The sequence below is a fragment of the Ursus americanus genome, chromosome 20 (assembly GCF_024610735.1).
Source record: "Ursus americanus isolate L20-20 chromosome 20, mUrsAme1.1.p, whole genome shotgun sequence".
In the NCBI taxonomy this organism is placed as follows: domain Eukaryota; kingdom Metazoa; phylum Chordata; class Mammalia; order Carnivora; family Ursidae; genus Ursus; species Ursus americanus.
Window position 1 is genome coordinate 29,578,402 of NC_142146.1, and position 26,109 is coordinate 29,604,510.

A 26,109-nucleotide genomic window follows, 5' to 3' on the forward strand; every position below is an offset into this window, starting at 1 on the left:
ATCAAACTCAGCTCACCTGCCCCCCTCCTGGCAGGCTCCCTGCTCAGGGGGCAGAATCTGTTGTCCCTCTCCCTCTGCCCCTCCCCCTGCTCATGCATGTGTGTGCTCGCTCGTTCTCTGTCTCCCTCTTTCCCAAATAAATAAATAAAATCTTTAAAAAAGAAATCCATCTGGGAACACAGAAACATCCTCTACTCCAAACCTGTTCTGTCCCTGTCCAAAGACACACCGTAGATTTACTGCTCAGAAAGGTGAGTTCATATTGAGAACAGAAGGTGTGAAGAGAAAACAATAGGTGAAGACAAGAAGCAAGTGGCTGGGACCATGCAAAGAGGGAGGTAACCCTGTGCTCGCAGCACGTATGCTAGAAGAAAGTAACTCCAAGTTCTAGGGTAGGTTGGCTTAAGTGTCACCTGGGTTTTCAGAGAATAAGGGAAGAATGTCACACACACACACACACACACACACACACACACAGCCAATTCCTCTTTTTTGAGTCCTCTGAGCCCACCACGTGTTAGGTAATGTTTAGTTTATCTGATTTCACTTGCCTCGCTCTCAGAAATACTTCCTAAAAGTAAACACACTTTCTCTCTGCAACACCAGCATCTACCAACCACAGGACTCAAAATTCAGATTCCATAAATATTTGCTAAATAAATGCACAATAGAAAAGAAAATTGATTTTTGCTAATTTAAATACCCAGATAATACTTTTAAAATATGTCATTTAATCTTTAAACGTCTGACTCATATGTACCTTTTAGCAGAGATAAAGCAGAATGGTTAAAAATACTACTAGCTTTATATTCAGGAAATCCTGGATTTCACTCTGGCCCTTAGTAGTCTGCATCCTGAGAAAATCTGTTCACCTCCAAGCTTTCTTCATCTGGGCAGAGGCGATCACAGCTACTTTTCCGTCCGAGGTCACTGAGGGGACGTGACCGCTGGCTGACCCGTGACCCGGCCCCCCAGCCGTGGAGGCTCCTTACCCCCTGTGCTTGGAACCTGCAGACTTCTGCCCACCATCCCCACAGTGGGGGCCATGTCCAAGGACGGAGCTTTGAGAGAGCCGTGTGTTGTTGCGACCATCTGGATGTATCCTTGACTGAACCCATTAAGGCCTCCGTATAAACTTGGAAGATTCCAGTGGCCCGTGAGGAGATCTACTCGTTTTCCGGAGCCCGAGACAAAGCTCACAAGTAAGTTTCCTCGCCTGTTCAACCTGCCACCTACCGATCCAGAGGGGCCTGCCTCTCCTCAGTCTCTCTGCCCTCCGTCTGCAGGGACCAGTTTCAGATTTCACCCCAGGGAAAGTCCCCACGTTGCGAACCAGCACTTTCGGGGGTGTCGTGAGGGTGGTGGAAAGCCCTTGGCACAGGGTCTGACCATAGAAAGCTTCCGGAAAATGCTACGCGTTGCCCTTAGAAAGTGATTTCATTTATTTGTCTGAGGTTAGCCTCCTTGCAATGAGCCGTGTTGGAGCTCTGGGAGATAATTGGATGATCATTTTCCAAGGTTTAAAAAGTTGAAAGGAAAAATAGATATAACGAACTATGTAAGAACTTAATACTTTAGCATGTCAAAAATATCAGCAAAATTTAACCAAATAGCAAACTAGGAAAAATATTTGCAATAAATAAAATAAAGATTTAATTTTAAAGAGATCGATACAAAAAATGTTTGAATGCTATTTAAAGAGGTAAACGGTATTAACAAAAAATTCACCAAAAAGAAATTTAGGGGCACCTGGGTGGCTCAGTCAGTTAAGTGACTGTCTGCCTTCGGCTCAGGTCATGATCCCCTGCTCAGCGGGGATCCTGCTTCTCCCTCTCTCTGCTGCTCCCCCTGCTTGTGCTTTCTCTCTCTGTCAAATAAACAAAACATTTTTTTTAAAAGGAAAAAAGAAATTAACATAGCTGAAAAAAACCCAGAAATTAAAAATAGAGCTTTTATACTCACCAATAATTGAAGGACTACCTAACAAAGCATTGAAATGCTATTTTTTGTATCTCTGAAAGGATACACAAGAAAGTGTTGATGTTCATTGATTCCAGTAAGGGAAAATAGTGGCTAAGGGACAGGAGTACCAAGAAATACATTTTCACACCTATTGAATTTTGACTCATAATGATTAACATATTTTTTAATTAGTTAAGTTTAAAAAACAAATGGAAACAAGAGGGTATGTGTTGAATATACAATACAACATCTGGACAGCACTGGGCATTATTTAGGCCACAAGATAAGTCAGACTTGGAATATCTCTGGTCCTGAAGTAACTAAGAGTCTTTCTGGACTTTTCTTCCTCCATGTTCCTTAAATGTCAGTGTTCTAAAGGTTCTGAACCAATTCTTTTTTCATTCCTAGATGATCCCATCCACTGTAGTAGATTTAACTATCATCACTATGCTGACTGGTCTCAAACATATATCTCTAGCCATATGGTCACCCCTAAGTTTTACCCATGTGTAATCTGTTTCTAGTTCATTTGGCCCAAGAGAGTGGTTCCTACAAGTATCAACATGTCTCATCAATCATCTTCCCTGCTCCAGAGATGGCCCCTGGAAGCCCCAAACCTAACTTCCTTTCAAATTTCCTATCTTTCGATTTTTCATTCTGTGCTTGTTGTTTACTATTACTAAAACAGAAGAGTTAATTAAAAAAAAAAAAGAAAGAAATATTATTTTTGGTATATCAAATTATTGAGAGAGAGGGAGAGCATGGAAGGAAGGAAGAAAATATTAAGGTGTGGAAATTTTATGCTTTCAACTGGGGTTTTATATATGGCTGGTGGTGATAAAAATTGAAAGAAGTTTCCTAAAAACAGTTTGGCAATGTTATGAAGAGCATTTTAAGAATTCACACCCTTGGGGCACCTGGGTGGCTCAGTAGGTAGAGCATGTGTCTCTTGATTTCGGGGTCATGGGTTCGAGGCCCACATTGGGGGTAGAGATTACTTTTTAAAAAAAAAAGTCAAATTCACACCCTTTGATTCAGTAGTTGCAGTTCTTGAATCTATCCTGAGGTAATAATAAAAATGACATAAGATTTACATATAATAATGTTCATTTCAGGATAATTCAAAATAAGAAAAAAGAAAAAAATGAGTGTTAAATTATTTCATTATATGAAATGCAGTAATTGTGGCATATGGGTAGCTCAGTCAGTTAAGCAAACAACCATTGATTTCAGCTCAGGTCATGATCTCTAGGTTCCTGAGATCAAGCCCCACGTTGGGCTCCGTGCTCCCTCTCCCTCTGCCCTCCCCTAGCTCACTCTCTCTCCCTTCCTCCCTCTCTCTCTCTCAAAAAGTTAATTTTTTAAAATTTAAAAAAATGCAGTCATTAACATAATTTTAAATATATATATACTATCTTAGGAAAATTCTTAAGCTAATGCTCAGGAAAAAATAGTGGGACTACAAAATATTATGTTTTTTGGAATTTGAGATTTTCATGGAATTTTGTGGTTCTAGTTATATATGTATGTATGCACATACATATACTCTATTTTATGGATTACAAGATATATATTCTCACATTTTGAAACGTGAGATCCATCTCAAACCAACTGTTTTAGATTCTGTAAACTACTGTGGATTTTTTTTTATTATTATTAAAAGATTTTATTTATTTGACAGAGAGAGAGACAGCCAGTGAAAGAGGGAATACAAGCAGGGGGAGTGGGAGAGGAAGAAGCAGCCTCCCAATGGAGGAGCCTGATGCGGGGCTCGATCCCAGAACGCCGGGATCACGCCCTGAGCTGAAGGCAGACGCTTAACGACTGCACCATCCAGGTGCCCCAGTACTGTGGATTTATGATACTACTTTCTCTTATCCGTTTGTTGATGATACTATGGGTAACTTATTTTCTTCTTTATAGCTTATTGTTTTCATAAATCCATAATGAATATATTTTACTGTTCTAATAATATTTAGCAAGTAAATAATAGTAAATAATTGACTGACTGCCTGATCAATCACTCTAGGGAAGAAGTGCTAACACATTAAGTAAAAAAAAAAAAAAAAGTAAAAGAAAGAGGAAAGAGGTATAAAGCAGTGCTAGTAGTAAGAATGGTTAGAAGCAATAGTTGTGCTGCCAGAAAGAGAAGGAGGTGGGGGATTATGGGTTGCATTATGTCTCCCCAAAACATGTTGGAGTCCTAACCCCCAGTACCTGTGAATGTGACCTTATTTGCAAATAGGATCTTTGTAGATGATCAGGTTAAAATGAGGTCTATAGGGTGCCCCTAATGAATATGACTTATACAAAGGGGAAATGTAGACATCTAGACACGCACACACACAGGGAGAATGCCTTGGGAGATCAAGGCAAAGATTGGGGTGATGCATCTATAAGCCAAGAGACACCCAAAATTACCAGGAAACCACCAGAAACTAGGGAAGAGGCATGGAAGAGATTCTCCCTCATAGCCCCGGGAGGAACCAATCTTAATTAAGTAACCTTAATCTTGGATTTCCAGCATCCAGAACCGTGAGACAATAATTTCGGTTGTTTAAGCCACATAGTCTGTGGTACTTTGTCACACTGGCCTTAGAAAACTAATATAAGGGGGAGCAAGAAGGGGAAGAGGGAGAGAAGAAAAGACACCAACTCTTGTCAGACTGGTAAACTGAGCTCTGGGGGAAAAAAAGAAAAGAAAGGAAAATGTTTCCAAAAACCTAATTTGTTATGTTAAAATAGTCAATATAACCACAAGTTTCCTAAAAATAGTTAATACATGTTACCTATGTAGTGTTTCATTCCTGAAGAGATAATGGATCAGTGCAGACTGTCTGAATGGCATTGGGTTGCCTTCTTCTGCATTAGAAATAGACTTCAGGGGCGCCTGGCTGGCTCAGTCATTAAGCATCTGCCTTTGACTCAAGTCATGATCCCCAAGTCCAGGGATTGAGCCCCAAGTCAGGCTCCCTGCTCAGCGGGGAGTCTGCTTCTCCCTCTGCTCCTCCACCCATTCACACTCTCACTCTCTCAAATAAAAAAATAAAATCTTAAAAAAAAAAAAAGAAATAGACTTCAATGGCAAGATTCAGGGACAGGTAAGCGTTATCTCAGAGGTGAACTGAGAAAAGAAAAAGAATGCTAAACATTCTCAGAGGGCAAGAGATCTGGGATCAAAGCCTGATTAGCAATAGTGTTCTCCTCCCAGCTCCATGCAGTGATGTCCTGTGAGGCTGTGAGACCCATGGGAAAGGACCCGGGAGTACAGTTCATGCTCCCTTGGGAGGCCTGCTGTTCAAAGTGGGCACACAGCCTAGAGCAAAGGATTTTTATGCTTTCCAGGATTTCTGTATTTATTTTTTGGCCAGAGTCGTTCCCTAAGTCAGTGTTTTTTAAAGGGAGATTGACATACCACGCTCAGCAACATCACTTGGAGAATATACTTGAAATTCCAATTTCTGTCCCTACCCAAGCCTCCAAATTTGGAGATTCAGGACCTCCGGGAGCAGAATCCAAGATTCTGCATTTCTTTTTTCCAGCATCCCCAGGGATTCTTTCAGAATAAGTCTAGGGCCTAGCAGCCTTCTGGTCCCCGTATCCTTCTGTTGTCTAAGTAACAAGTTCTGAATGTTTGGTTGGTTAGTTTTATAGGGAATACATTCCCCCACATTCTACATTTTTCTTTATGCTAAGAAAGGATCTAGAGATATCTGGCATCCTCACAGTATAATTGAAGCTATGGATCAGGATATAGAAATTATGAATTCATGTGGCTGTTTATTATGATATGCGGGTTGTTTTGCTGATGGACAGGCTCAAAATGGGAGGAAGTTTAGAATATATATTGTAATATGAAGGAAAGGCCCAGCCATATGATAATTGGGGAAAGTTTGCCACTTGTGTAGAGAAAAAAAATACGTGAAGATGGCCCCTATATCAAAATAATGGTACAGTCCACAAAGAAGATCTAATTATCATAAACTGTTATACAGCAAATATCATAGCATATAAATCCACAAAGGCAACACTTTCAAAAAATGCAATGAGAAGTGAGCAGAAACACAGGTACAGTAGGAGAATTTAGCTTGCTTTTGAAAAGTAATAACAATGAACAAAGTGCTCTGTCATCAAAAAAAATTTTGAAACTCCCACTTTGGTCAAATGAAACAACATGAAAGAAAGACAAAAACAGAAAGCAATGAATTAAAAAGAAAAGAAAAAAGAGAGGCAGAGCTAATAAATAACCCAAGAATTGAATCTTGAAACAATAACAGTGAAATAGCTCACTGGCTAATATAATTTTTAAACAGCAAGTGACAAATTAAGCAGTGAGGAAAAAAATGTGCACATATACACAAATATAAAAGGACTTTAAAAATATGGTGAGAAAACTGGATGAAATGGATTATTTTAATATAAATTATCCAATTTATATAAATACCAGTGATATGTTAATATAAATAATTAACACAGACAGCAAAAGAGATGGGAGAAAAAAGGAAACCAATACCACAAACAGAAAATTGTCAAATAACCACCCTTTAAAATCCACTAAATCCAGACAATTTCACAGGAAACTTCAATCACCTTCTGTCAAACTTACAAGGAGCAAAGATTTCCAATGCTATTAAAATAGTTCCAAAGCATAAGAGAAAAGGAGGGCATCCAAACAGTATTTACAAAGCCAGTATAACTTTGACACCAAAACCTGAAAACGCTGACACAAACAGCTACAGACCATTATCTTATGAATATTATTTAAAAATCCAAAATAAAATCATAGAAATGGAAGTCAGTTGTGCGTTAAAAGAAAAATGCACCATGACCAAAAAGGGATTGACTGCAGAAATTTAAAATTAAAATTCAACATATTAAGAGATCAAGGAACAAAAATAGATAATTCTTTCCATGGATGTTAAAAAGGAATTTGTAATATAGCCACACCTATTCAATATTCACTTATGAATTTTTGGAGACTCTTAATAAATCAGGAATAGAAGAATATTTTTAATTCTACTAATTTGGGGTGGGGTGGGGAATGTATGCTCATATCTATGTGCATGTGTGTGTTAAATAAAAAGTCCAGCTTCCTGTCTAATGGTGAAACATTAGTATTCCCTTTAAAGTCAGAAATGAGTTTAAAATGCCCCATAGCACAACTATGATTTAAAATTACATTTTAAGGAGCGCCTGGGTGGCTCGGTCAGTTAAGTGCTCAACTCTTGGTTTTGGCTCAGGTTATGATCTCAGGGTTGTGAGACAGCCCTGTGTCCAGCTCCAAGCTCAGCATGGAGCCTTCTTGAGATTCTCTCTCTCCTTCTCCCTCTGCCCCTCCCCTCACACTTGCACGAGTGCACGCCCTCACTCTCTCTCTCTCTCTCTCTCAAATAAATAAATAAAATCTTTAAAAGCCCTCAGAATACAACCGAGCCTCCTCCTGTTAAGATGTGTGAATTGTCCGTTTCCTGTGCAAACTTTCCTCTGTGTTCTGGATCCCATTCCCTCCTCCTATTCAAGGACTTTCCTCTATACTGTACTACATCATCATACAAACTCAATCCCTAAACACTCACAAACACAGAAGGGGGAAAGCCCCCATCTCCTTCCTCAACTTTTCCATCGATCTCCCATTTCCCTCCCCTTTCCACAGCTAATACTTTCCAGAGCCATTGGTGGTTGTGGCTTGTACATCCTCACCTCTCGTTCCCTTCTCAATGGGTTCTGACTGAACTTCCATCTCCCCCACCCCGTGGGCACTGCTCCTTATCAAAATCAACGTGACCTCATCTTGCCAAATCCAGTGGTCACTGCTTCTGTCCTCATCTTTCTTCTGCAAACACTCAGGGCTTTCGAAATGGCCAACCACCACCTCTGTGAAATTCTCCCTCTGGCCAGCGTCTGTGATTACACCTCCCTAGTCCCTTCCAAGTCCTCATTACACATCTCCAGGCCCCTCCTCTCCACTCTAAATACTGCTGTATTAGGGGCTCTGTTCATCTTTTCTTAACGACATCACTGAGGTGTAATTACATACCATAAAATTCATCCATTTTAAGTGTACCATTCAATGATTTCTAGTAAATCTACAGAGTTGTGCAACCATCACCACTACCCAGTTTTAGAACATTTCTCTTGCCCCAGTAAGGCCTCTTTTGCTCATTTATAGCTAATTCTGGTTCCCACATCCAGCCTCAGCAGCTACAAATCAACTTGCTCTATATATAGATCCACTTTTCCTTTTCTCTTTTGATGCATTCTCTGTAGGTGATTTCATATACACCTGTGGCTCTATACCCCATTTCTATGCCCAGGATAATCAGATTTATGTCAAGAGACCAATCTCTCTGCTGAACTTCAGATTCATATATTCAACAAGCATTCAACATTTCTATTTGGATTTTTTTTTAAGATTTTATTTACTTATTTATTTATTTGAGAGATAGAGTGAGCAAGAGAGAGAACACAAGAGGAGGAGCAGAGGGAGAGGGAGAAGCAGTCTCCCCTGCCCAGGAGGGAGCCTGACACAGGGCTTGATCCCAGAACCCTGAGATCATGACCTGAGCTGAAGGCAGATGCTTAGCCGACTGAGCCACCCAGGCACCCCTCTACTTGGATTTTTAACAGACATTTCAAACACTTCAAAACAGGATTGTTGCTTATTTACACATGATATAGCGGCTAAAAGTGGTCTGCAGCCAGACATCCAGGGTTTGAATCTTGGCTTATCACTTATTAGTCATGTGACCTTAGGCAAGTAACTTAATCTCTCTGTGCCTTAATTCCCTCATCTGTAGAATGGTATTTAATAATGGTACCTATGTCATTGGACTCTTAAGGGAATTAAACAATTAACATCCACAAAGCATTTTAAACAGAACCCTCAGTATAGTAAATCAGTGGTTCTCAAATTTTCCAGCACATTAGGATCTCTTGGGGCAGCTTTTAAAATTCTGGATGCCCAGACTACTATACCCCATGTCAATTAAATTAGAATTTCTGGAGGTGACACCCAGACATAGGTATTTTTTAATTCCCAAGCGATTTCAGTGTGAGGTTAAGGCTGAGAACCAGGGCAGTAAGAGCTCGCTAAGTTAGTATTAAATGAGTAAGATAAAACGGTTTCTTTTTGGGGGCACCTGAGTGGCTCAGTCAGTTAAGCATATGACTCTTGATTTTAGCTCAGGTCATGATCTCAGGGTTGTGTGAGATCAAGCCCCAAGTCGGGCTCCACACTTGGGATTCTCTCTCTCTCTGTCCCTCCCCCCCACTCCCCCCAACGCCACTCATGCTTTCTCTCTCCCTCTCTCTCAATAAAATAAAATAAGAAATTTAAAAAAAAACAATGTTTCTTTCTCAAGCTTAACTTCCTGCTCTTCCCCATGTCCACATATCTGTATCTGACACTTTTGTTGCTTACCCACAGCATCCATCCACATTTTTTTCTTGCTTAAAGAATGCCAATCTTGTTCAGGTACCAGACAGTCAGGTGCTTCATGGGACTAGGCCCCTTCCCAGCTCCAGGGAATAACGCATGGTTGATCTATGTCAATCACAGTGATCCTACCCACTACCAGGGACTGGTTTAGGTGTGGTGTTGTTGATGTGATTGTGGTCAGTAAAACATGAGGTTTTCTTCACTGATAAAGTGAACCATCATGAATGAAATACCCATCCTTTTTCTGCACCTGGCTGTTTCCACCTACATGCTATAATACCATAGCTATATTATGGTATAGCAGCTATGCCTACAATCGTGGCAGCCACCTTGAGACCATGAATAGAGCTAATCTAACAGAGAAGAAAAAAATTAAAATAGCCCAGGCTCTTGATGACATCCTTGAGCCCCTAAATTAGCCAAGCCTGGAATATTCTACCTGTGTATTTCTTGTTACATGAAAATTGAGATGGCTCTTCAGCAATTCATGGCCCAGAGCATCCTGATATGTGACCTCAGGAACAACAGAACCATTCATCCAATTTCTCAAACACAAGGCCTAGGAGTGCTCCTTGATTCCCCCACCCCTCACGTCTCATATCCAAGACTGGTCAGCCCTTCCTTCCAAATATGTATTTTTCCATCCATCTACTTCTTTCCACCTCCCTTATATCTACCCTGAGCTAAGCCATCTATCCACTGGGCAGGTGTCATCGCCTCTGGGCTCTCCTCTTTGCTCCCCCTTTTGCTCTTCTATAACACATTCTTTTTTTTTTTTTTTTTTTAAAGATTTTATTTATTTATTTCACAGAGATAGAGACAGTCAGCGAGAGAGGGAACACAAGCAGGGGGAGTGGGAGAGGAAGAAGCAGGCTCATAGCAGAGGAGCCTGATGTGGGGCTCGATCCCCTAACACCGGGATCACGCCCTGAGCCGAAGGCAGACGCTTAACCGCTGTGCCACCCAGGCGCCCCATCTATAACACATTCTTAACAAGCAGCCACAGCGATTTGTAACACACCTCACTCCCTTGATTACATCCCTCATTTGCCTCCCCGTTGCATTCAGAATGAGTCCAAACTCTTCACCACAACAAACAAGACCCTGTGTGATTCAGCAACTTCTCACCTCTCTGACCTTGTCCCCTCGAGCCCTTCCCCATGTTCACTGCTCTCCAGCCACACTGGCTTTCTTTTCTTCCGTCTGATACAACAACCTCATTCCTGTCTCAGGGCACATCGGTCTCCACCTGCCCTTCACCTTGCCCAGTCCACTCTGCTCCAGAGGTGGTTGTAGCTCACACCTTCATTTCACTCAGGCTTCACCTCAGATGTCACCTCAGGGAAACCCTCCCTGGCCACCCATTTTAAGTCACCCCCCTCCACCCACAGGATTGCTCACTGTCATATCACCTCATTTTACTGTACTTACAGTAATTATTACTATCTGAAATCATCCGGTTCATTCCTTCATTTATTTGCTTATTTGTCTCTCCTGCTAAAATAAGTTTCATTAAAGAAGGAACTCACCCATTCACTGTTTTTGTTTTGTTCACTCCAGCATGCCCAGGATTTAGAACAGTGCCTGACACATGTAGATACTCAATAAACATGTCTTTGATTGAATGTGGAATGTTGGGCACGTAACCAAATCCAAGGCAACTGTAGTTTTCCTCAGGAGGTTTGAACTGGAGTTGGAGAAGTGTCTTTTCTTCTTGGATGAAGCTATGAGCAGTCTTGGTTCTAGTTTCAATTGGGAAGATTTATGGTTTGAGAAATTGAAGCCACATGAAGAAAGGAGAAAAGAAGAATGAATTAGATGAACCATAGTGACATTTTTTTTAATGTTTTATTTATTTATTTGAGAGAGAGCGTGTGCGAGGGGGCAGAGGCAGAGGGAGAGAGAATCTCAAGCGGTCTCCTCACTGAGCACAGAACCCAACACGGGGCTTGATCTCACGACCCTGAGATCATGACCTGAGCCGAAACCAAGAGTCAGACGCTCAACAGACTGAGTCACCCAGGTGTCCCCGCCAGTGACATTTTTGTTCCAAGTCCCCATTGATCTTTACCCTTTCCTTTGTTCAGTTACATGAAACAAAAATTCTCTTACTTGCCTGAGATGAACAAATCTGTCACCTGCCACCAAAAGAATCTTTAGTACGAAGGTGGGTTGCAGGCTTCAGAGAGGGCTCTGAGTGCCTTCCCAAAGGAAGCTCCAACATCAGCCATTGGGGGGGGGGTACAAGTCAGGAGTCAGATACCATGACTGAGGCCCCACTCTCCCTCTCATTAACACCAAGCCAATGAGAATGCCCTTCATTATCTGGAAAAGTAGCAGTAACAAATATTCTGAGCATACATGGCACTGTGATGCTCAGATCTGCCTTCAAGAACAAACTTGCCAGAAACTCCGAGGAGCCTCCAGTTGCACTACTTTTGGGATCCACTGTAGCGTTTGAGCTGAGGCCACATTCTTCTCAGGCAGCTCCCAGACAATGACTGAGCACAGTGGGATACTGAACTTTGGCCCAGTTCAGGATTCCTCCATTGCACTGGAGTCTCCATTTTGCAGTCTGAGTGTTTGCAGTAGGAGCCACAGTTTGAGGCTCTTTCTACGTAATCCTTCCATCCATCACTCCTTGTCCCAAGTATTGGACCTGCATCACAGTCTGAAGTCCTTCCCTGCCTACTTTTCTCCCTTTCCCCTCTAATAGGCATTATCCCCAACAAAGAGCTCATGCTTCTAACTCTGTCTTGACTTCTGCTTCCTGGAGGACCTAACCAACACATTAACCAAGTGCAGGGCAAGGCCAGCCGCCCTTATGGTAGCTGGGGGCCAATATACGGAAGAAAACATGAGACACTGGCAGGATGGAAGGAGGGGAGGCTCCTGGAGGATCCATGCTTTATAGTTGCAGAGCAACAACCTGCTTGTGTTTGGCAGGCGGCTGAGAGCCTCTGTTGAAGGAAGGACAGAGAAAGAAGGTGCAGAAGACCGTCAACAGCAGCAGGGGTAGAAATAAAACAGAGCTCAGCACCATCTCCCTGGGATCTTTCCCTCCTCCTCCGTTGTTGGGACTGTGTATGGATAGCCGTGATTCAGATGTTTTTAACTCTGGGTTCCTGCATTTTGCCTATAACACATTCTTTAACTATCACACGGATTCTCATGCTGCCGGTGCTATGTGCACAGAGCTCTTGCCATTTCTTGGAAAGGAAGAGAAGAATTTTCTTTCATCACAAGAGTGTGTTCTGTCTTTTGGAGACCACAGACATTTCCCTTAGGAAGCTGCCTGGTCCGGCCCTAACCTTTCCAGGTCCAGCACCTTGTGTTCTTGCTTTCACACAGATGCCTCCCTGGCCTCAGTATCTGTCTGCTTACTTTCTGCTTCCAGTTATCCCTAGTCCACTACCCTGTAACCTTTCTGTCCTTCCTTGATGAAATGAAAAGAGTAAGGATTTTGAGGTTAGGTAGACCTGAGTTCCCATTCTTACACTGTACTCTTTAGCTATCTGCCTTTCAAGTCTGTTGTGGGGATTCGATGAGGTAAGAGGTGCCGTGTGACGGGCAGAGTTCACAGCTTACAGTGGGCACTCCATAAATGTTAATGCCCTCTCTTCCTCTCTTTCTTCTCTAAGGGGCACTTCTAAATCCAACATCTAGTGTTCACTCTCTGACCTCGACTTTATAATTACCATTCTTTACCCTTCTGTTTGAGCTCTTGCACAATTTCCCTGGCCCACCCACGCTCTCCCATAACTACACCCATAACTGGAGTTTTACAATCTCCTACCTGTCTCTCAGTCAGGATGTCCCATATTCCTCCCCCTCCAAGATGAGGAAATTGTAGTGACGCCGTACTTAACAATGCAGTACTAACGCCATGGGGGATCCAGTGGTGTGATGGAGCCAGCTTACACTGGCTTGTGAGAACCAAGTGCTGACTTTTCAGGAATTTTGTAAGCTGGTTGCTAAACCCAGCCATAATTAAAAATTAAAGTATATAAACTTAAAATTAAATCAATTGTATTAAAAACAAAGTTAATAAATACTCAAAATTCATCACTTCCAAATTATTTTACTACATTGTATTATTATCCATTCTCTCGAGGTTATTTATACTCAGGTAAGACCACTAACTATGACGGGAATACTATACAACGGTGTGCGTAGCTCTTCCCAGCTGCATATTCAGTAGCAGCTTGAAATCGGCCATGGTGGGAATATTTACACCACGGAAATTGGCAAAAGCTACAAATCGGATTTTTTTTTTCAGATCCTGTTGTTAAATATTTACAACATACCATTCAAAGGATCATTTCGAATACAGTCCAGCAATAATCACCAAATATACAAAAGTAGCTAAAGACATAAGGTAAGTTTTAAAAAGATGTTTTTACCCTCAAGATATCCCAGTCCAACTACTTGCAGTTCCCCAGAATGCATCATGTTCTCTGATTCCTTCCTATCTTTTCCACTGACCTAAATACTAGGTTAATAATTGCTTAGGTCAATGTTCCTCTTCTTAGCAACCATAACATTCTGTGCATGTTTCACTGGCTTCATCACGGTACAGTTGTTTGTCCTCCCCCACAAGACAGTATGCTCCCTGAGGGTGGGGTTGTGTCTTCCCAAACTTGGTGTTCCCAGAGCCTGTTCATAACAGATACTCAACAAATGTTTTGAATCATTAGCCTGCCAGTAGCAACAATTCTCAAACATTTGGTCTCAGGACCCCTTTATACTCTTAAAAATAATCAAAGGTGCTTTTTGTTTTTGCGGTTTGTATCTATTGATATTTACTCTATTCAAAATTAAAATTGAAGACATTTTAAAACACAAGAATACACAAGCACACATTCAACTTGCCATCAGAGCAATGATGTTATCACCTGCTATGTAGACTTTGGGAAATTCCAATGAGTACCCATGAGAGACAGAGAATGAAAAAGAAAATAAAATTTTAGCATTGTTATAAAAATAGGTTTGACTCCATGGACCCTCAGAATAGATCTCAGAAACCTAGAAGGATCTCAGGGACCCCCTGAAGGGTCTCAGAGTCCCAACCCACACTTTGATTACCACTGCCTTATGGTAAACCTTCACCTGAACAAACTGATGCAGAAAAAAATACTCTGTCCTGGATTGGGTACCATGGATTTGACAGAAGGGATGATGATTTAGGATGGAGCATAGCAACTATGTCCCAGTGGGATCTTTGAGAAGAGGTGGAATTGGCAACCATTTGATGTGAATCATTGTTATGTGGATTAAAAGATGGAATTTTATAAAGCCATAACATGGTATTAAACACATCAATAAAATATATTTTTTGATAGGACTTCTCTAAGCTGAGGTACTTTTTTTCATACAGACAATTTGTATTTTTGAACAACTGATATGGTGGGATGTGTTTTGTTACTCTTTACACTATTTTTCCATAATGCTAGTAGCAGCAGTAACTTTAAAACCCTTCAGCTACAAGGACCCTAGTCTTCTGTTAGGCTTTCTGACAACAAAAAGAAGGGGTGCGTGAATGGAGACTCTTGTGACTTTCCTTTGAATTATAAGACTCTTCTGACTGAAACAATCATGTAGTCTTATAATCTGGTCCAATCCACTAATATCTATACATTACTACAGTAATTTCCTTTAAGAATTCACTGTGTTGACCAAAATTGGGACTATAGAAATATTTTTGTTTCCTATATTATATGATATCCAAAATTATATTATAATTATATTGAATTTTTCTCATGCTAAGAGTAATATTTCTGTATTCGACATTATTTCTAATGACCAGTGTCAAGTAAAGAGTACGAACTCCAGGTTACTCAATTTTATTTGAACAAATGTAGCCTAATAAATTTATTGAGAAGTGAAGAAAGATGAAATAGAGTAAAGTGGTTATATTTTAAATGTTTTAGGAAATCTCCTCTCAGCCTCACTGTGCTATAACAGGAGCCATCTTACTGCCTGCCGCAAAGATTCCCCATCAAGCATTACAAAGGGTCCTCATGTTTTCTTGCATTAATATCCCTTTAAGGATGATTAATGCCACACTTCCAGAGAGAGGGTATATTTATCCTGGGGCATGGATTCCTGTGTATGTGTGTGTGTGTGTGTGAGAGAGAGAGAGAGAGAGAGAGAGAGAGAGAGGACTGGAGAGGGTAAAATCATAATGGAGTGTGTGCCCCATGATAAGTAAGTTATTTATTTTTTTCCTTTTCTTTACTCATCCTCCCACCTGCCTCCCCTCTGGTAACCATCAGTTTGTTCTCTATAGTTAAGAATCTGTTTCTTGGTTTGTCTCTCTTTTTTTCCCCTTTGGTCATTTGTTTTATTTCTTAAATTCAACATATGAGTGAGACCACATGGAATTTGTCTTGCTCTGACTGATTTATGTCGCTCAGCATTATACTGTCTACCTCCACCCATGTTGTTGCAAATGACAAGATTCCATTCTTTTTATGGCTAATAACACTCCATTGTGTATATATACCACATCTTCTTTATCCATTCATCTACTGATGGACACTTGGCTGCTTCCATAATTTGGCTATTATAAATAATGCTGCAATAAATACAGGGGTGCATAGATCCCTTGGAATTAGTGTTTTTGTATTTTTTGCGTAGATACCCAGTAGTGCGATTCCTGGATCGTAGGGTAGTTCTATTTTTAACTTTTTGAGGTGATAAGTAACTTAAAATATAATTTTTATTAAAATAAAACATGAACATTATCACATAAAATGAAGAAGTTATATTAATTTTTCACATCCAATATGGAACTCAAAAATATGTCTCCTTCATCTGACCATTTCCCCAAAAATACATCCACTTAATGGAAATTAGCAGAGAGCCTCAAGTTAGCAGTCAAATACTGGAGAAGAGGACTTAGAAAATCACAAAGCTTTGAACGTCTCAAAATCAAGAGATGAATATTGACATGAATTTATTTATCCAAAGAAAAATCCTTCTGGTAATGGAAGAAACAGAAAACCAGTTTACAGATATTATAAGGAAGTTTTGAAACGTGTTGGGAGTTGTTGTTTTTTTTTTTTTTTTAGATAAAGGAATTAATCAATAAGAATTCATCCATTCATTCAACAAATATTCACTAAACCCCTACTATGTACCAGATCTTGTTCTATCCAATGAGGACCCAGCAGTAAACTCCTCTACTCTCACAGAGTTTACATTCTAATGGAGGAGACAGACAATAAACGAACAAATAACTAAATCTGTAGCATAGTGTCAGGTATGAAAAAGGCCATAACAGAAATAAAGCTGGATGGCGTGACTGAGGCTGCTGGGAAGCTGCTACTTTAACTGGGGTGGTCAAGGAAGGCCTGTGTAAAGAAGTAAAGTGAGGGACACCTGGGTGGCTCAGTTGGTTGAGAGTCTGCCTTCGGCTCAGGTCAGGATCCCAGCGCCCTGGGATCGAGTCTGGCATGGGGCTCCTTGCTCAGCAGGGAGCAGGCTTCTCCCTCTGCCTGTTGCTCTCCCTGCTTGTGCACGCTCTCTCTCTCTTTCTCTCTCTCTCTCTCTCTGACAAATAAATAAAATCTTTAAAAGACGAAGAAGAAGAAGAAGTAAAGTGAGACCATCAGCTCACCTGAGGGGAGAGTGTCCCGGAGAGAGGGCACTGTAAAATGTAAGGTGTGTAGAGTGGAACCTTTCATGGCTTGCTGGGCGATCTAGGGGGTTGATGTGGCCAGAATGGAGTAAGCAAGGGAAGAGTGAGGAGAGATAAGTTGAAGAGGTAACAGGCTCCAGATCAAGCAGGACCTTGTATGTCATGGAGGGATTTGGGATTATATTCTAAGTGTGGTGGGAAGTCAATGGAGGATTTTTAATGGGCCACTGACAGGATGTGATTCAGGGAATTCTTAAGGACAAACTGAGGACCTTTTAAATGGGTATTGCATTATCCTGGGATTTTCATGATACTACAGGAAGTTGTGAAATCTTTTTAATACAAGATACGTCAAAAGATAGAGAAGGGGGACAGGACAGAAATTGAGACAGGAGAAAGAAGTTTTTCTCTCTTCATCAGCTTAAGAATCGGCCCTATAATAGGAATAGCAAGGTGAACTATGCTATAAACTCAGTGTCCTTTCAGAACTACCTTCTATAACTCTGAGGGTACCTGGTAATCAAATGAGAAATAGCAGACGATTCATATTAGACGTTTTAAAATTCCTATTCTGATTTTAATAAAAAAATATCTGTTCATTGTGAGAAATTTGGAAAGTAGACAAGAGCAGAAAGAAGAAAGTGAAACCACTCACAATCACATCACCCAGGAATAAAACACCATCAAAATGTGCATGTTTCTTCAACGCACAATACACAAAATGAGATAGGATAGTATTTCTATAAAAGTGGTGAGTTCTTTCCTTCCATGTTAAATACAGTAGAACCAATACAATGGTCAGTCTGGATGGCTGTATTAGAGGTAGAACAGTGGTAGGACAATATTTGCCTGGTTATCCCAGTGACCAGAGCCTTGGAATGACTCCCGAGGTCGATGATGACACAACTATGTCTCCTATCAGTGCCTGAACAATTGAGCTTTGTTCCCGGGTGACCGTTTCAGACCCCATCCCTGTTCTTCAGAGCTCCTTCTCAGTTATGAGTCACTGTCACCTCTTCTCTCAGGTGAGTTAGTTCTGAATGTGAGGAAAGCAGCGTTATCACAGGGGCGGAGGAGTAGAAGGGAGGCCAGCTCTATGCAGGTAACTACAGTCTGAGGAATAGCTGAAGGTCAGCTTTGTTCAGCCTAACAGATAAAAATCCTCTGTTCCTTTCAGTTCTTGTTGTCCTTATCCTCCCCAAGCCTTCATTTCCTTGGAGACAGAACCAGAGGAAGTCAGATTATTGCATCTCAAAAGAAGAAAGATGTTGTTCTCTCCCATGTTCCAATTCGTAGAGTCATGTCTGGGAACAAGGGTGAGGGGAGTGAGGCATTCACTCTGGCTCATAATATAAGGGGATGCCAAAAACTTCCTAATAATGGTCAATAATATTTTAACACAGTATTTTGAAAAACAAAAATTGATGCAAAACAGTCTATCATTTAAAAAGATGTCAAAGTTTAAAATAAAGACAGGATCAGCATTACCGATTTTCCTTTTGCCTCAGGCTCGCATCAGGTTTGGCAGGGCATTGTCACCGATCTTATACACCCCCACACCAGCAATGACGTTGACGCTGGATGTTTACCTAAATATTCGAAATTAAATAGACATACCAAGGGCAAATAGACTTACAGATAGACACTAAACACCGAAAATGCTTAGTTGAGGGGAGAAAAACTTTTATTCTAAGCCCATCTTATACTAAATTTTGCCGCAGAGCAGCTAACATTGTAACCAAGTTCTGATACGACAATTTGCCCTGACGCTGACTGTTGATCAATCATTACTATTTAGTGCCCAATCGTCCATAAGTCACTGAGAGTCAAATAATACAACTGTGAGGGTGTAACAAGTCAGGGAGTTTAAACACAGCCTTCCTACCTGGTGAGCAACCAATATATCTATTGATGGATCTTAACTCCAACCCAGACTCTTGCTATCAGCGGCACACTTGGTGATTTTACAGCCCTTGATCTACCAAGGATGATGAATTCTTCTCCTATGAATAATTGTTCATTGTCACGGATTCTGAGTTATACCACCCAAATCTCCCTTCATGAGCTGAAGGATTCATTCCTTCCAGCTCTTGGGACTTTGTTCTCTGACATTACTTAGCTGTCAACTCCTTTCAGAATTGCCATGGCAGAAGAAAGCCACCTTAGCCATGGTCACACTCCCCGCCCTGGGAGCAGCCTGCATCCAATGACTGGCTGAGGCAGGGGTAAAAAACGCCCAGTTACCTCACCCCAGTTCAGGGCAACTCCAAAAGGCTGTACCAGCTTCCGCACTCCTAGCATGGTCAGCTGAGGACTTCTCCCTCTGCCCAACCCTGCTTATTTCTCTTCCCCCTTCTGTTGTTGATCCTGAGAACATTCCTAAATAAATTTCCTGCATGCAAATCTCTATCCGGGAGTTGGCTTTCCAATGAACCCAAGCTGCCCCATTTACCGGACTTCTTAATGTTGTGTTGTGTTAGTTACACAGAGGTGGAACACTCCCTATATGAAGAAACAAAAGTGATTCAGACAGTAAGTTCTTCTAATCATCGACATGAAAATTATCGGCGCCCTTTATTGGGATATCAATAAAGACAATATTTTCTCAAGTCTCACCTTTTTTTCCTTTATTTAAGATTTTTTTCATTTATTTTTGCGCACACATACGCAAGAGAAAGAGAGAGAGAGTGAGCAGGGGGAGGGGCACGGGGAGAGGGAGACTCAGACTCCCCGCTGGGCAGGGAGCCTGATGCAGGACTCAATCCCAGGACCCCAGGATCATGACCTGAGCCGAAGGCAGACGCTTAACCGGCTGACACACCCAGGCGCCCTGAAGTCTCACCTTTAATACCTACCATATCCATGTTTACTCCAGATGACTCTTTTAAGTCTTTGCAAAGGCCTTATGAGTTCAAGGTTCAAGAGACCAAAGAAGATTTTTAAATGAATCTTATCTGAGTTGAGGTTCTTTCAGACTCAACTTCATGGTGTTCAGATCTATAGTTATGGTCTTCTCCTCCCCTTATAATTTAATAATCAAAGTAGAAGTTAGGGTGGTGAGTAGGGTAAAGGATAGAAGTCTAAACCACTTATCCCAACTTGAATCAGTTTAAATTGAGATGTATTCAATTTAATCAGCCTTTTTCCGGTTCTCTCTTTAAGAGTTGTTTGCTGGGACTGCTGCTACTACTGTTCCTACTTGGAGGGCTAAAAGGAGCCCAGAAGAGGTGATGCAGAGGAAGTAGGATCAGAAGAGGGTTCTAGCCAACCTAGCACAACATGGCATAGGTGGGTTAGAGAACCAGAGTCACTACCAGGAAGCACTAAGGCATCAATCCAGAGGTAGATAAGGAAGAAGACAAGAGAACAAGGAGCCAGGCTGATCCTTGAAAACACATTGAACAGAATCACGTATCTGCCACAATTTAAGGTATGTGGGTCAAAACCAAGTGAAAGGTAAACGGGTGCTGGAGCTTCCTTAGTCAGGTTGCCTGGTGCGTACAGCAGGGATCATCAGCGTGGCAATTTCAGATTTTACCTAGACCACCTCTCAACCTTCATCCCCTTTTCCCTGAACTCATCTCCTCAAAATATCACCCACTGAAAATGAAAGAGGGGATTGGCATGTGAAGAATGTGATAGCAAAGAGAGGGTCCCAAGTCCCCTGAAATGTCTAACCCTACCACACATTCCTTCATTCTTCACACATGTTTTCCCATACCAGAAGAAACAACCACTCCCCCACACACCACATTCTAGGGCAGCCTATGATCCCATGACCACAGAGTCCTCTTGCCACAGGTATGTGCAATGTACCAGAGAGCAGCTTCTGGGACAAACCATTGTTCTCCCTCTGCTGATGGGGTGCAAGCGTCATGACAGTTCAGCCTACAATAGGGCTGACAGGTTGGGGGAAAAATGGAAAGCTAAATTCCTTCCGTCCAGATTATCCTCTTTTGTAGCGTCCCTGATGCGATCAGGCCTGGAGAGGCAAGGGTGTGACTCACCCAGAATGCAGGACGTAGGGCTCATGGCCCAAGGTGGTGACTGACAACACAGAGTTATAGGTAAGTTTGTTGTTGTCATTGTTTTTCAGTTGTGTCAGGTTAGGAAAGGTACTTCTAATCCTAATTTGGGATGCCACAGATGAACCCCAAATATCTTAAGGTGTCACTAAAAATTTTCAAAATAAAATTTCTCTTCAATTTAAAAAGACCTCTCAAAAAAAAAAAAAACACGAAACAAACCCAAAACAAAAATAAAAACAACTCTCTAGGCTACATGAGAGTTTTACAATAGGGAGCCAAGTTTGGCCTGGGGAATAGACCCAAAATACACCAGTACCCGCAGTTCCTTCCATATTTCTGTGCCTATATTTCTGGATTCCCAAAAGGTTAGGAATCACTGGCCTAAGGTTTCCAAAGTCGAGGTAGATCCTTTCCCAAGTGACAGCCACAGAGCAAACACTGTATCACACCCCACCCGATCTAAAGAAAAGAGAATGGTAAACTTAAAAAAAAACAAAAACCAAGTCTCCTAACATGCTCTGTGACCTTGAGCAACAGCTTTCTCCTCTCTGGGCCTCAGTGTTCTACCTTAAATCCAGAAGACTGTGATCTCTCACACCCAGCCCCCAAATTATCTGACCTGACACTTGCCAAACCCCGCCCCAAACTACCTGGTAATCTATTTCTGAGTCTGGCTCCTCCCAGTGACTCCTTCCCTTTCAATCCCTTTGTTAAATAGCTTCCCCCCCTAATGGCTTTTGCTCTGAAAACAGCACCTCCAAACTCCTGCCCGGGACCACACTCCCCAGCATGAGGGCTGCCCTGCTCCCCGTGGCCAGGGCAGCAAGCCTTTGCCTCTGCTTCTTGCTTCTGCTCTCCTGGGTAGAACGAGGTGCGGTAGCTAAGGAACTGAAGTTTGTGACACTGGTGAGTAGACTTTTCTCGTTGTTTTTCCCTTCAAACTGTTACGAGCAGGGTCTGATGCCCAAAGTGTCAGGTTTCACTTTACCCCCTACTGTTGTCTCCCAGAGACCAAACTCAGAAAGTGAATAATCAAGTTTCGCAAGTTCCTTCTAACGAATACTTAACATGTCCTGACAGAAAGTGTTTGCTTTGGTTATTTGTGCCTTTGCCGCTAATATTTATTTATTCACTTAGTTCACGGCTGAGCTGAGTGCGTGTTGCTTTTGACAGCCACACGGCGCCGTGGGGGAAGGCTCAGCTGGCCACGTTAGCACCGGGAGCGAACCAGGCTGCATTCAGTGTAATGATTACTTGTTCGCAAACTAAAAAACTGTCATCTTCTGCGTTAGGTAGCCCCTTCCCCTTTTCTTTATCAGGAAATTGGAAACTATATTTGTAAACAGTCTTTGAAGCATAAAAGTGAAACTAAATTCGAGATTTCAAGGAAGACTTCCTGATATGTAGATTTGGTTGGTCATTAAAATAATGTTTTTCTCCACCCCGTGTACTGTGACAAGTTATGGGAAAAGAGGGATGGCCGATGTGTGAGGTTAAGGAAAGAAAATAGACTGTTGACGTTGTCTTAAAAATAGGTAGGAAGGGGGTTTGCAAAGTGAAGGGGATTTTTCACTTTACCTAGAAGTCCTGGAATTAATCCCTCTGTGTTTCTGGGTTTCTCTGTCTGTGATTTTCTCTGTTATCTCTACTTCTCTTGAGCTGTTTCACTGTCTCCCTCCACCTCTGCCCCTCTCTTTGTCTTTCACACCCACTCTCTCAACCTCTTTCTCTTCCTCACCTTTTTTTATTTAATAGTGTGAAAATATGCTGATAAATAAGTAAATTTTCTTACTCTAAGAATACTCAAAATTTATTTCTGTAATTTGTAGGGAGGTCATCTTTTACGTAAAAATCAAACATGAAGTGCCTATTTCTTCAGCTTGGTGTATTCAGAACTCCTTTCTTTCCCTTCTACAGAAACCAATTTCATAACCATATGATTATGCAAATTATGATTATTACTGCAGTAAATCTTTACTAGGTCATGAGTCAACAAATGAGAGAGAATCAGAGAAACATATTATCAATTTATTTACGAATGATTTGCCAGCTGTCAGACTTTGGAGCTGAAAAAAAAGAAAAGTGTGTCATATAGTGTACCTCCTGCAGAGAAATCCGTGCAAGTTGGACTTTTACTTATATTCGTGGGTTCCTTGCCAACACGTGCATTAAGCAAGTGTGAGTACGCTGCAGAAATTGCACTGTCAACACTGTGAGCCTGTGGCAAGTTGCTTGAGAGGTGATCCTCTCCGAGGTACTACAGTGAACTTGCAATTACCCGCATGAGGTCGATTCTCTCCCTGTTTTACTACAGTACGGGTTCACTTCCCTTGACTACCAAACTGTTGTGTGCTTCCTTTCTCCCCCTTCACTCTCAGTTAACATGTGTTCAGGGACTACAAGTTAATTCTTCCCTAAGAAAAACCTTACAGGGGCACCTGGGTGGCTCAGTCAGTTGGGCATCTGCCTTCAGTTCAGGTCAATCCCAGGGTCCTGGGATCGAGTCCTGCATCTGGCTCTCTGTTCCCCGGGGAGCCTGCTTCTCCCCTGCCTGCTACTCCCCCTGCTTCTGCACTCTCTCTCTCTCTCTCTCTCTGTGTCAAATAAATAAATAAAATCTTAAGAAAAAAGAGAAGAAAAGGAAAGAAAACCTTACAAGGATAGCTCTCTTGGAGGTAAAAAGATTAACAATTATCACACAAGGCTAATACTAGCGATTTTTCCTACCAAGGCTTTCTTCCATTAATGGTAGAGGAAGGGCAACTAAATACAACTTTTTTGGCCCGTACAAAACAATATCTTTCTAAGGACTTAAGCAATGAAATACTACTTTCTTCTTTTTATTGATTATGGAGAATATTTGATTATAAATGGTTAAATTATATACCCAGGCAAATCCTTAGAAATTATTAGAACCGGAATAAAAGAAAGGTGCCTCTGATCAAAGTGGTAACATTTGTAACAGTAACCAATCATTACTCAATGCTTACTATATGCCAGGCACTGTTCTGAGAGTTCAATATGGAGTATGTCACATTATCCTCCCAACAATCCTGTAAAGTAGGGTTGCTAAGAAAACACCGGATACCCAGTTAAATTTGAATTTCAGATAAAGAGCAAATAATTTCATAGCATGAAGTATGTTTTGTGCAATATTTGGGCATCCTGTAATTTGGTTTGCTATACCTGGCAACTGTTCTATAAAGTTTTAGAAAAACCATACTATTTCTATTTTATAGATAAAGAAATTGAGACACAAAGAGGTTAAGCAACTTGTCCATAGTTACATGGTAACCATGGTGTAGCCAGGATTTGAATCCAGGCTGTATGATCAGAGAGGCTAGGCTCCCCATCACTACACGTATTCCATTCCTGCTGTGTGCATGTAAGCCAGTACATGGAGCTGAGATCTCCCCAGGGAGGTTGGGTGTACAGACTTAACTCATAATCAGCAGGTAGTTTCCTCGCTGTTTCTCCATGATCCAAGGAAAAGAAATCTTTCCCAATTCTGAAAAGCTGTTCTTGGCAAAAAGAGCAGGAAACTGTCCTTGCTTCTTGTTCTGTCTCATGAACAGAGTTATCACACAATCTTTTAAAACAGGTTTATCAACGTGTGTCCCAGGGAATGCTAGTTTGACGAGTTGTTAACAGGAGTTGCTTGTAAAAAATGGGTTTCAATAGTCAAATCAGTTTGGGGAACAGAACAAGGGTTACACTGTATTTCAGGTCTCGAAAGATAGGACTCCTTAGTCTTTAATATTCTAATATATGTGGGCACCTGGGTGGCTCAGTCGGTTAAGCATCTGCCTTTGGCTCAGGTCATGATCCCAGGGTCCTGGGATCAAGTCCCACATCAGGTTCCCTGCTCAGGGAGGAGTCTGCTTCTCCCTCTCCCTGTGCCCCTCCACTCGTGCTCTCTCTCTTGCTGTCTCTCAAATGAATAAATAAAATCTTTTAAAAAATAATAATAATATTTTAACGTGGCTTTAAAGGACATGATCTAGTAGTAAACTATATTTCCTAAACTTTGACCACAGAATCCACCCCCTTCTTTTTCCAGAGTGTCCCACAGAAAACCCTTAGAGAATCATTATTTTTAACTTTTTAGAGAAACAGTAGTAAGTATGGTGAGTATGAGAGGTCAAGGGAGACCTCTCTTGGTTGCCTTTTTCAGGAGGGAGCTGAATTTAGTGACCGCCAGGATTAGAAACAGAAGATATTCCAGGCAGATAGAACATCACCACGCTGAGGCTGAAGCAATGTATTGGATGGAACAGCAGGGGCTCTGTGGCTAAACACGTTTAGCAAGAGTGTAGGGTAGTAACATCAAGGTGGGCAGGGCCAGATCAGGTAGGATGATGAAACAAGCCACATCTGCTCAGCAGTCTCGAGGGAGAAGGATCATTCATGAGAGTACCAAACCATGTTCTTTTTTTAAGAAAAGCTACCTGTGATCTAAAAGGATAATGTGATGTGGTGAGGGAAATCATGAAAACGAGGAGGTCTGGACGGCTCATTCAATCTCTTTGAACCTCAGTTTCCTTCTTTGTTCAGGATATCAATCAGGATATCAATCAATTTGTCCTGGCCTCACGGGAGTTGTGAGAATTAAAAGAGAGAGTGGGGAAAAGACTGTATAAAACTGTGGAGGGTTGCATCCACATAAGGGGTTGTTATCCTGGATGTCTTCCTACGGCAATTACCACTAGGACTGCAAAATAGTCCTACTGCTGACCCTCTATGTTTAGGTTTCTAAAGGATTTCACAGAGTATGATTGTTGGACTGAGAACAGAAGTTACAGATCTGGCAGAGCAGCAGTTAAGAAGTTTGCCTTACCACAGGCTTAAAAAAACACCTAAGCTCAGTCCAAAGGCTCCAGCTGAAACTCCAGGAGCTCAAGAATGGCACGTGTGCACTTGAAGGCACTCACTGATATGCACACGGGCGAGCGTATGCACACGCACACATACTGATTTCCAGTGTCCGGGGTCAGGGAGGAGTCGGTTTATTAATTGTCTCTGGGGGACACCCCTTCTGA

General features: G+C 41.6%; 1 protein-coding gene across 4 annotated transcripts in view; it reads left to right on the forward strand.

Annotated features, from left to right (window-relative positions):
- The first annotated feature begins 21,749 nt into the window (after nucleotides 1-21,749).
- The window catches only part of ACP3 (acid phosphatase 3), an 85,394-nt gene continuing 81,034 nt past the window's right edge, over nucleotides 21,750-26,109 (forward strand). For all 4 annotated transcript variants that reach the window (XR_006778488.2, XM_045791766.2, XM_045791765.2 and 1 more), the window contains exon 1: nucleotides 21,750-21,976. Coding sequence is in view for 3 of the 4 variants with exons in the window: in XM_045791766.2 (XP_045647722.1) it covers nucleotides 21,860-21,976 (117 nt within the window). In the remaining variant the exon portion in view is untranslated. The remainder of the gene's footprint in view (nucleotides 21,977-26,109) is intronic.